At 41.3% G+C, this 12,333-nt stretch overlaps 1 protein-coding gene across 1 annotated transcript in view; it reads right to left on the reverse strand.

Moving 5' to 3' along the window:
* Positions 1 to 8,253, reverse strand: part of SAMD13 (sterile alpha motif domain containing 13) — a 48,931-nt gene extending 40,678 nt beyond the window's left edge. The window contains exons 1-2 of the mRNA XM_068991613.1: positions 8,244 to 8,253; positions 3,470 to 3,554 (exon numbers count right to left, since the gene is read on the reverse strand). Of these exons, the coding sequence (XP_068847714.1) occupies positions 3,470 to 3,554; positions 8,244 to 8,253 (95 nt within the window). The remainder of the gene's footprint in view (positions 1 to 3,469; positions 3,555 to 8,243) is intronic.
* Positions 8,254 to 12,333: the final 4,080 nt, after the last annotated feature.

Below are 12,333 nucleotides of genomic sequence, written 5' to 3' on the forward strand. Positions count from 1 at the left end.
ATGGGATCACAGAAGAGTCAGACATGACTTAACAACTAAACAACAACCACCACTAATAATAGTATAAAAATATGAAATATGGAGGGATATATCTGGCAAAATATGTGCAAGACCTGAACACTGAAAACCATGAAACACTGCTGAGAGAAATTAAGGAGGACCTGAGTAACGGGTCAAAATGCTGTGTTAATGAATTGGAAGACACAATATTGTTAAGATGTCAATTCTCCTTAAATTGATCTATAATTCAATGCAATGCCAGTCAAATGACCAGCAGGCATTCTTTTTTGGTAGAAATTTACAAGCTGATTTATATGGAAAAGCAAAGGACCTAAGAGTGCCAAAACAAGTTCCAAAAAGATCAAAGTTGAATGGATAATACTACCTGATTTCAAGATTTGTCATAAAGGTATAGTTATTCAAACAGTGTCGCATTGGCATAAATATATACAAAATATCAATGGAACAAAACAGAGTCCAGAACTAGATCTACAGATATATGATCAGTTATTTTTTCAACAAAGTTGCAGAAATAGTTCAACAAATGGTGCTGGAATAACTGGATCTCCAAAGGCAAAAAAACCAACCACCGAAACCACTATCAACAGTAAGACTTTAATCCTTATTCCACATTATATACAAAAATTAACTCAAAAATTATAGTCCAAATCTAAGAAAACATAAGAGAAAATCTTTGTGACCTTGAGCGAGGCAAATGTTTCTTAGATAAGTGACACTAAAAGCACTATCCATAAAATAAAAAATTTATAAACTGGACTTCATCAAAATTTAAAACTTCTGCACTTTGAAAGGCACTGTAGAGAGAATGAAAAAACAAGTTACATACAACAAGAAAATATTTTCAAATCATGTATATAACAAAGGACTTGTATCCTGAATATGTAAAAATTCTACATAATAATACATTAAAAACCAGCCTAATAAAAAGATGGACAAAAGATCTGAACAATACTTAAGAAGATCTATAGATAAAACAAGCACATAAAAAAAAAAACTCAACATCCTCAGTCATTACAGAAATGAAAATTAAAACCATACCTAATAACCAAGGAGAGAACTGTAAAACACTGATAAAGGAAATTGAAAATGATTCAAAGTAATGGAAAGATATACCATGCTCTTGGATTGGAAGAATTAATGTTGTTAAAATGGTCATACTACACAAAGCAATCTTCAGATTAAAAAACAAAACAAAGCCCACCCAGTGAAATGAAGAAGACTGATCACACCAAGTTCCTGAGGATACAGAACAATTGGAGTGCTCACACACTGCTGGTGAGAATGCAAAATGGCACAACTTGTTCGGAAACCAGTCTGGCAATTTCTTACAAAGTTTAGCATGCACCTACCACATGGCCTTCCCCGGCGGCTCAGCCGGTAAGGCATCCGTCTACCACGCGGGAGACCCAGGTTTGATCCCTGGGTCGGGAAGATCCCGCTGGAGAAGGAGACAGCAATCCACTCCAGTACTATTGCCTGGAAAATCCCATGGACAGAGGAGCCTGGTAGGCTACAGTCTATGGGGTCGCAAAGAGTCGGACACGACTGAGCGACTTCACTTACTTACTTACCACATGGCCCAGTCACTTCACTCCTAGATACTTATCCAAGAAAAATGTATATGTTCACACACACACCTGTACGCAAGTGCCCAAGGCAGTTCAGTTGTAACCCTAATAAACGGGAACAACCCAAAAGTCTATGAACAAGTGGGTGGACAAACAATGAACAAAGTGTTGTATATCCATACAATAAAACATTACTTAGTAATAAAAATCAATGAACTATTGATACATATTATAACATCAACGAATCCTAAATTAATTATTCTGGGCAAAAGAAACCAGACCCCTTCCCTCTCCCTAAAAAAGTATATTCTGAATAATTCCATTTATATAAAAATCTAGGAAAAATAAACTAATCTTCAGTGAGAGACTACCAGTGTTGCCTGGGGAATATGAGGGCAGAGAAGGGTAGGAAGGAGAGATTATAAAGGTTTATGAGGAACCTGTGGGGATGATGGATATGTTTGTTATCTCAATTTTGGTAATGGTTTCATGGGTGTATACAAATGTCAGAGCTTATCATATTTTATACTTTAAACACATGCAGTTTATTATATGGCAATCATATTTCAATGAAGCTGTTAACTTTTAAAATTGATTTAAATTGAATAAAATTAAAAGTTCACTTCATCAGTTATATTAGTCACATTTCAAGTTTTTAATTGCCACATGCAGCTCGTGGCTACCATGGTGGACAGTATCTGTGTAGGACATTTTCAACACTGCTCAGGGTACTGTTGGAAGCAGTTGGTCTAACCGACACATTAAAAAAAGCATCTCTTTCTTTCATTCTTCCTCCATCTACTTTCCCCAAACTTGAAACATGGGATCAAGCATGGAAGCATGGCATTGATACATAAATTACAGGAGAAAATTTTAAAGCAGATTTTATTAAGTTTAATGTAACTTTAATATAAAAGAAACCTTCTATTCATAAACATATACAGCATACTATTTTTTCATTTAGTTATCACAGCTTCTACAGATTACATTAGCTTCTTCCAAAGCTCAGGTTGAAGGAGATTTTAAACTAAAATGACAGGGAAAAAATGAAACAGACAATACTGTCTTGGAGTATACTTCTTCCTTGTAAGCAATGTGGTTAGAGCCAAAATAGAACTCCTAGAATAAATATTTTTTCATATACTTACAGATATTTTATGTCTAAAATATGTAGCATGTTTCAGAGTACACCACATAATGCAACTAAATTTTCCTATTTAAAAGTATCAAGCATATAACTCACAATAAATATAATCATATGTTTCAACTGTAAGAGCAGATGTAAAAAAGAGACTTTGGTATATACAGAAATGTTTCACATTCAAGAAACAGTTTATAAAATGAGGACAGAGAAGTTGTTAAACTTAGTATTCTTACTGACACTTTTCCTTCCCTTCCTATAGCTTTCATTTTTGAGATGGGTGGTTTTATTAAAAAAAGACTCAATCTCTCTTTTCTGTTCCCCCTCATGCACGCATAAACACACACACACACACACACACACACACACACACACACACACACTGCACCCCCCCCCCCATACCCCTTGTAGCCTACGGACTTGGGAGGCAGAGTCTCTGTTTGCTCTGTGTTTTTGTTTCAATATTCAGAATTCAGGGCTGGAATCTTCAGCCTTCCCTGTTTTAAAGCCTGATACACTAACCCTTTATGCACTTTGATGTCTGAGTCATCTCTTAGAAATGGAATACAGAAAAATGGAATTGAGGCTGGGGGGAGAGGGGAAGCTGGTCGCTAGTGTAGACCAATCAACCAAGACAACCCCCACAGTGTATTGTAGTAGATAAGCAAGAAGTATAAAAATAGAACCCAAGTCCCTCTGTTGTTCGCAGAAGCAGAACTCACAAGCCAGTTTCACTTACTTTTTTACACCGGCAGAGCCATTTTCCTTGTTTTCCATGTCAACAGATAGCATGGGGAGGCTGCAGGGTTCCTTTACTTCAGCAACTAATCAATAAGGGAGAAAAGCTCGTGTTTAATTCTTTGAAAGTGAGAGAAGAATATATATTCTGAATCGGAAACATAAGGGTCCCTTTTACAGCCTCACACCAATTCACGTATATGTTTGCTTAAATCTCCAGTTCCCTCAGCGATTGGAGAGATGTGATTAAACCTAAAGAATTGGAGGAGACAGATTGGGGTGCTTTCATCTGTGCTGGCACTCCCTGCCTCGACAATAAGCATTTGCAAATGAAATTGAATCCTTGTTCAAAACAAGTGCTGTGTGAACTGGCACAGCTTCTCCCAGTGCCAAGCTCTCACTTAAGACACTGCAACTCATAAATGAGTCAAAGTCGACAAAAACAATCCCCCCTTTCCTCCCCTTTCCACCTCGGGCTGTGATTTCTTTTTTTTCTTACTGTATTTTTTTTTTTCTGTCCACTCCCACTTCTCCTCTATTTTTTCACTGCGATGCAAAAGAGCACTTAAAGCTTTTGTCAGCAAATATTCCCCTACCTCATATATTCTCAATGAAAACCTTAAAAACCTGTCTGTGAGATGGCCATGCTCTGGTAAAGCTGGAAGCTCAGGAAAATGTCAGATAGCCCTTAACACAGAAAGGTGCTGCTGGTGTGTGTGTTTGTGTGTGTGTGTGTGTGTATGTGTGAGAGTGTGTGTGTAAGAGAGGGTAGGCAGCTCATTAGATTTATGTAAAAATCATCAAAACATTCAAGGAGATAGAGTAGCATCCATCACTTCGTCTTTTTGTTTAGTAGAACACAGAAAAAACAAAATCCCTCTACAATTAATATGCAATTAGCAAGATGAAAAAGCTACGAACAAAACTGCTGGAAAAAAAAAAAAAAAACTAGTTCTGAAACAGAGCTTGTTCTTCTACAGCTGAAGCCATAAATTAAATACATTTCCTCTCAAATCACTTTATACTTCGGCACTTCTTCCCTAGGGATTATTCTGACATGACAAGTGCACCATTTAGTATATTCACAAGATTTTATCACTGTTACAGAAGTAGATGATTAACAAATAATACTGTAAGTGTGGGATAATCTTCACTGCTGACATACGCGCACACACACACACACACACACACACACAAACTTCCAGGCACTACACCACTTAGATCATTCATAGAGAAATCCAACATTTAATATACATCTAGATATTAACATACATCCACACACCGTTACAGAGTAGACAGAAGATAGTGCTGATTGCTCCATGCCAAAAGAATGATTTCACTTCAGTTGGAAACTGTTACACATTCACCATTTTCTAAGCATCTCAGAAACAAAACAAAACAAAACACACAATGATACTCTGCAACACCACACTACATAGTCTTATTATTATTATTTTCTTTTCTTGTGGAAGAGTAAAAAGAAAACCTACCTAGAAGCAACTAAAACATGTCATTTTTTATAGGCTTATCAAGAACAGCCAAAGAAACCCCAATGTTTTCTTTCACAAAGTAGGCTGGCAAAGGAATTCAATAAGGAGGTACAATTTGACACAGTGAAATAAAACCAGGCTGGCTCTCAGCCAACATGACGTTAGGAATCACACACAAGCTGCACCAACTGCCTTCTGGTTCATGGCTGACTTTTTAAAGCTACAGTGTGCCTGTTCACTTTTGCTAACTACCTTCAACACAATTAGTGGAAGTGAATGAATCACAAGTCCCCACGCTGCAGAATTCTCCCTGCACCTGTCTTGATCAAAGGAAAACAAACTGTATCCAGAGGCTATTATTTTCTCCCTCCCCTTCCTTGTTTCTGCATCATATGTCTTAGCTGTTTTGAGCATGAATGCCATGTGTCAAACTATCTTTTTTCTTCCCTGTGGGAGAAAAAATAAGAGAAAGTCCAGTGCCTAAGGGCTATATTCAGTGAACACCCAGAAGCTGCAGTCCTGTGTTACTCGTTTGCTGACAAAGTTCCCAGGGCTGGCTTTCAAGCTCTTTGTGAGAATAAGGAAAGCACTGCCCAGCAGAAAATCCTTTTACTTCATTATGCAGGAAGTAACATATTTCAGAGAGGATGCAAAGGAGATGACCAGATCGCCTGAGAACTCCCACATTCTTTAATTTTGGCTTTCATCCTACCAGATGAAGTCAGCCAAAAACTCAAAATAAAACAAACTTTATTCTACGAAACAAAAACAATTAGTCTGGGAGGTTTCATTTTACCAGATTTCCCCAGTTGCGTAAAGAGCATAATTCAACAAATTCAACATTTCTTTTCTATGAGCACGTGCTACTATATTAATTACATATGAAAAAGAAGATTGTGCCAACCCCCAAATTCATAGTATCTTCCACCATCCTAAGTCCCAGTTCAGGAAAGGGGAAGGTGGAATAAAGGCCAGGCATGATCTTTTGATTAAGTTACCCTGATCAATCTTACAGTTCTCTTGCTTGACTGGGAACTACTGCTCAAGGGAAACATTCCCATTCCACAAACATACTGTATATAACTAGAAACACAAATGATTGTCACTGAAATAAACAATCAATATTTGCACACTTTTAGGTCAAGATGTCAACAAAACCTCTCAAGGTAGGGCAGAAGGATCCTAGAAAAAGTCATTTCCTGCTGTAATACTGTATAGACGGCAGAATTGAGGAGAAAGCTGCTGGTCTCTCTTTTCTTTAGCAATTTTTAAGGGCACTAGAAAGTCAGCAACTATAATCTAAATTTGCAATCTGAATTTCAAAGTCAATTTTCTTCCCCTTACTTACTGCAGGAATGGTATTAGAAATTTTCAACTTCTTGGAAGATCATCGCTGAGAAAAATTTCAAATGTTCTCTCTGCACATCTTTGCCATTGCCCCCTTGAAAGAGCAAATAATAATAATTTAGGGAAGACTTCTAAATATTCTTTTATTTTTGAGTACTATTTTTTGAGCACAGCTCAAACAAGTGTTTTTTTTTTCCTTGGTTTGTTTTATCACCAATGATCAAAATGATGAACTCTTCTGGAGACAGAGGACTCTTTCACCAACAGATTCCATAATGCTTTTGAACTTGATCTGAGGTGTCTAAACTGTTTTCCAACTAAATTCAAATGGAAGGGGGCTGGGCTGTGAGTCCTGGGGGCAAGGGATAGAGAAGAGAGTACCCTGACAGCACCGTCATGGCACTGCTTAGAACAATATTAGGTTCAGCCCACCACTCTTGAAAGAAGAGAGGCAAAGCAAGTGTAGTTATACTGACTCTCATCAGATACCCTCACAGGAGAAAGGATTTTATTTCTCCAAGAATTTCTTCCTACGTGTAGAAGAGGGCATCCCTTACTGTCTTCCTTGTTGTGATAAAAATTTGCTTGTTAGACAAGGGTGTGGGTTTCAGAAGGTGTTGTGAAAAATCAATACCATTTTATAAAAAATGAGCCACATATCCTGACAACAGGAGGTTTCATTCATCAGCTAATTTCTAATTTTGGAGTAAACTGACATTTGTGGGTATAAGCATCTATACTAGTACTCAACCACTTCCTCCTCACTCCTTCCAACAAAGTGATATTAACCCTCTTCTCTGCTAATAAAAATTAAGTGTATTTGTGTGTAGTGTGGTGCCTGGTGTGTGTGTAGGGCACAGCATAAATGCAGTGTGTGATAAGCGTATGCTGTGTAATATGTGTGGGTGTTGTACCTGTGGTATATGTGTGTGTTTGTGGTGTGCGTAGTGTCGTGGTATTCTTGTATTTGCAGAATGAGCAGTATGCATTGTGTTTGGCTGTGTGTGTAAGTGAGAGAGAGAGATACAAACCAACAAGACCCTCTAATCCAGGACATCATGGGATGTGCTAAAGTAACTTCAGAGGTCCTCGTGCTGAGATTCCGGAGCAGTATTTTCGGGGACACTTGGAAATGGGCTCAGATAGGAAGGGAGATGGGTCAGGAAGGATGGGAAACTGGTGCCTCAATCAGCTTCTTTTATTGATCTCTCATCCCCCAGTGAGCAAGCACCCTCCCGAGGGAACCATCCGCCCTGCCTTGCCTCCAGGTATCCGCCCGCAGGCGTCTCCAGCCCGGATCTCCGAGCGCAGACCTGGGTACACAGCGCTGCAGAAGTCATCTCAAGAAGTCGCCGAAGGGCAGGGCCGAGCTCAGCAGGGCCCTAGAGGGTCTCTAGGGGAAACTGAGGAGGGCCTGGAGAGGGGGCGGTAGGGGCAGAACATAGGGCAGGAGAGAGGATGCCGGAGAAACTCTTGAATCAGCGGTCACGTCCGACAGCCAAACGACTCGCTTGTGGCACTGGTGACAGAGGGGAAAGTTTCTGGCTAAGATTTTCAAGAAGAAATCATTTGTCTTTGGGACTGGGGGCTCCCCAGGGGAACTCATCTTTGGAAAGGGAGTAGGGAGGTGTGGCGCTCGGTAAGCGCCCAGCCGAGCCTTGCCATCTCCTGCTCCCCTCCTGCTAGCTCCGCCCTGCAGCCCCCGGGGAGCCGCAGCGCTCCACGGGGCCGGGCACGCTTCTGCCCCCACTTCTACTCCGGGGTGACAGATAACACACTCGGGGGGTACAACCAGCTGCAGGCGCACCGGACACACAGCAGAGACGAGGGAGGGCAGGGCAGTTTTTCTCGTGGCTTTCTTCGTTTCCTTCCATCCTGGACAGGGGGGGGTAGGACGGGCGCGTTCCCAGTGCCCTCGTAGCACGAGCGATCACTTACCTCCCCGCATGGCCAGCGCCGGGAGGCTTTCCCCGGTGCAGAGCTCGCCGGCCGCCACGCGCCCAGCCCCAGTGCACCCGGCCGGGCGCGCGGGGCACGCCGGGACTTGTAGTCTCCGCCCTCGGGGCGAGGGTCCGAGGGCTGGGTCGGCGAGGAAGCTGGGAGGCCCGGGAGCGAAGGGATAGGGCCGGGGAGCTAAGAAGGGAAAGGGAGGACATTTGCCAAAACTTAAAACTTCCTGGGAGGTGGAGGTGTGAAACACTCCGAGAGAGGTTTTTAAACAGGGAGTTTTCAGGCTAATACCATTTTCTTCCTGTCTTATTCGCACGTGGCAATTCTGATGAAGTTTTGAGCTGGGGTTTGGCAGTTATGACAAGCAGAGATTTCCTCGGGCCAAGTCCACATTAGAGTGTTACTCCTTTCACCCAAACATAACAAGCGGCATCCTCTGCTTGGAACACCTATTGTGTGGCTCACTCAGTTGAAGCCCTGGTCATGTAAAAGGAGAGTGAATAATTGCCCATCACATTTGGAGAGCACTTTACAAAGCACTTTTTACTGACTTAGTTCATTTTATTAGAACCAGAAAGCAACACAGATACGCGGAGGAAAGCTAAAAAATGCAAGGAGTCTTTTGTATTCGCACTTCCGGAGGTTGGGGGTCCCCCCACCCTTCGTCCTCCCCCTCCCACCCTTCGCCCTCACCGCCCCCCACCCCGAACCCCCAGCACAATTCTTTTTATCCTCCACCTCTTTTCTTAGCAGCTGGGAAGAGAGCGTAGGGAGGAGGGCTGTGTCGGATGTGGTGGGCGCAGTGAAAGAGGGGAGCCTGCTGTGGAGGACTTCCTTGAAAGAGCTGATAATAAATCTTTACTAAATATGGAAATAAGTGAAACCAAAAGAAGAACCTATGGACTGGAAGAATGAAGAGGGAAGGAAAAGGCAGGTGGCACAGATACAGAGACTGAATAGGAGGTAGTGATTAGGCTAGAGACAATATGAGAAAGTTGTATCCAAAAAATTAAAATGAAAAGAAAAAAAAAGCAAAATCAGGGATCTTTTAGAAGCCAGATAGACCTAGAATCTTGCTGTTGTTCTTTTGGAGCTAGTTCTGTGACCTTAGGTAAGTTGTTTAACCTCCCCAAACTTCTTTTTCATCTTTAAAATTTAAATAATAATAATTCTACTATGAATAATGAATCATTCCCATCTTGTCATGTGGCTGTGCAGACTAAAAGTGAGAAGCATTTAGTGTAATGCCTGGCATATAATGAACACTCAATTAAACATTATAATTGAATGCTTATAATATGCCAAGTACTGTGTGTGTGTGTGTGCACGTGCTTAGTTGCTCAGCCATGTCCAACTCTTTGTGTCCCCATAAACTGTAGCTGGTCAGTCTCCTCTGTCCATGGGACTTTCCAGGCAAGAATACTGGAGTGGGTTGCCATTTCCTACTCCACGGAATCTTCCTGACCCACATCTCCTGCATTGCAGGCTAATTCTTTACCACTGAGCTGCCAGGGAAGTTCCTAAAGCTAAGTATAAATAATATTATTAATAGATATTAATAGTGTCTGGAGAAACTCCTTTTGTGGATGTATCAAAAGATAAATTAGCATAGAAGTACTAGTTAGGAGGCTGTGACAATATTCTAAGTTATAGGTGATGAGAGTTTGAATTAGTGATAAAAAAGGAAGCAAATATGAGACACCTCAGGGGGCAAATGGACCGAATGGTGCAATCAACGGGATTCAGGAGTGAGGAGTAGGAGACAAAGATGGTTGTCCTTTCTAGATTGAGTGGATGATGTCATGGTTGTCCTTTCTAGACTAAGTGGATGATGTCATTCACATAAATAGGTACAACTGATGGAATAACAGGTTTTAGAAGAAGATGACTGATTTTGGACATGTATAACTGGAGGCTTTCTGTGTCTCAGTGACAAAGTGGCAGTTGGAAGTGTGACTTTGGATACCATGAGTAGAAACAGAACTCTGAGACTTAGTTGAAGACCATGTGGAGAGGAAGAAGGTCAGCAGAGGAGGGCAGGGAGAGGGGAGGAGTGGGACTATGACACCAGGCAGGAACTGGGGGAGCGGAAAGGGGAAGGTGAAGCGAAGAGAAGTGAGGAGGAGCTTGTCAAAGGCCACTGCACTTACAGATCTAGATCTCTTGGGATGAAAGGACCTCCAGGAGTTGGTTTGGAAATTCACCAGAGTAATTTTGCTTGTTCCAGTGATTGTAGGTAGGGAAGTATTGGAACGTATTTGTTTGGGACAATGGCACTGTATATCTTGCAATGCCCAAGACAGTCCTGCTCAGCAAAGAACTGTCCCACATCCTGTGTGAATTGACTGTCCTGCTGCTCATTTGTGTAGATGAAAAAGCTGTTTATATTTATGTGAGTCTAGAATCTATTTTATATATAAACATAAACTGTTTTTCACATAGTGAAATGATAATGCCATTCCTGGACTTAGAATCAGCAATACAGGTCATTTTGTGCTATCCATTTCATGATGATTCTACAGATGGATGCAAGCAGCTGACTGCTTTATTGGTTCTTTTAGTTTAGGGCTACCTGAACAGAACCACATTGAATCACATGTTTATATTTTAGTCAATCTAATCAACTAGCACCACAGCCTTGTCTAACTCAATGAAACCTAGCCATGCCTGCAGGGCAACCCAAGATGGGTGGGTCATGGTGGAGAGGTCTAACAGAATGTGGTCCACTGGAGAAGGGAATGTCAAGCCACTTCAGTATTCTTGCCTTGAGAACCCCATGAACAGTATGAAAAGGCACAATGATAGGATACTGAAAGAGGAACTCCCCAGGTCAGCAGGTGCCCAATATGCTACTGGAGATCAGTGGAGAAATAACTTAGAAAGAATGAAGGGATGGAGCCAAAGCAAAAACAATACCCAGTTGTGGATGTGACTGGTGATAGAAGCAAGATCCGATGCTGTAAAGAGCAATATTGTATAGGAACCTGGAATGTCAGGTCCATGAATCAAGGCAAATTGGAAGTGGTCAAACAAGAGACGGCAAGACTGAACATCGACATTCTAGGAATCAGTGAACTAAAACGGACTGGAATGGGTGAATTTAACTCACATGACCATTATATCTACTACTGTGGGCAGGAATCCCTCAGAAGAAAGGGAGTAGCCATCATGGTCAACAAAAGAGTCTGAAATGCAGTACTTGGATGCAATCTCAAAAATGACAGAATGATCTCTGTTCATCTCCAAGGCAAACCATTCAATATCACAGTTATCCAAGTCTATGCCCCAACCAGTAATGCTGAAGAAACTGAAGTTGAATGGTTTTATGAAGACCTACAAGACCTCTTAGAACTAACACCCAAAAAAGATGTCCTTTTCATTATAGGGGACTGGAATGCAAAAGTAGGAAGTCAGGAAACACCTGGAGTAACAGGCAAATTTGGCCTTGGAATGCAGAATGAAGCAGGGCAAAGGCTAATAGAGTTTTGCCAAGAAAATGCACTGGTCATAACAAACACCCTCTTCCAACAACACAAGAGAAGACTCTACACACGGACATCACCAGATTGTCGACACGGAAATCAGATTGATTATATTATCTGCAGCCAAAGATGGAGAAGCTCTATACAGTCAACAAAAACAAGACCAGGAGCTGACTGTGGCTCAGATCATGGACTCCTTATTGCCAAAATCAGACTCAAATTGAAAAAGCAGGGAAAACCACTAGACCATTCAGGTATGACCTAAATCAAATCCCTTCTGATTATACAGTGGAAGTGAGAAATAGATTTAAGGGCCTAGATCTGGTAGATAGAGTGCCTGATGAACTATGGAATGAGGTTTGTGACATTGTACAGTACACAGGGATCTAGACCATCCCCATGGAAAAGAAATGCAAAAAAGCAAAATGGCTGTCTGGAGAGGCCTTACAAATAGCTATGAAAAGAAGAGAGGTGAAAAGCAAAGGAGAAAAGGAAAGATATAAGCATCTAAATGCAGAGTTCCAGAGAATAGCAAGAAGAGATAAGAAAGCCTTCTTCAGCGACCAATGAAAAGAAATAGAGGAAAAGAACAGAAT

The sequence above is a fragment of the Capricornis sumatraensis genome, chromosome 2, assembly GCF_032405125.1.
Source record: "Capricornis sumatraensis isolate serow.1 chromosome 2, serow.2, whole genome shotgun sequence".
Taxonomy (NCBI): Eukaryota; Metazoa; Chordata; class Mammalia; order Artiodactyla; family Bovidae; genus Capricornis; species Capricornis sumatraensis.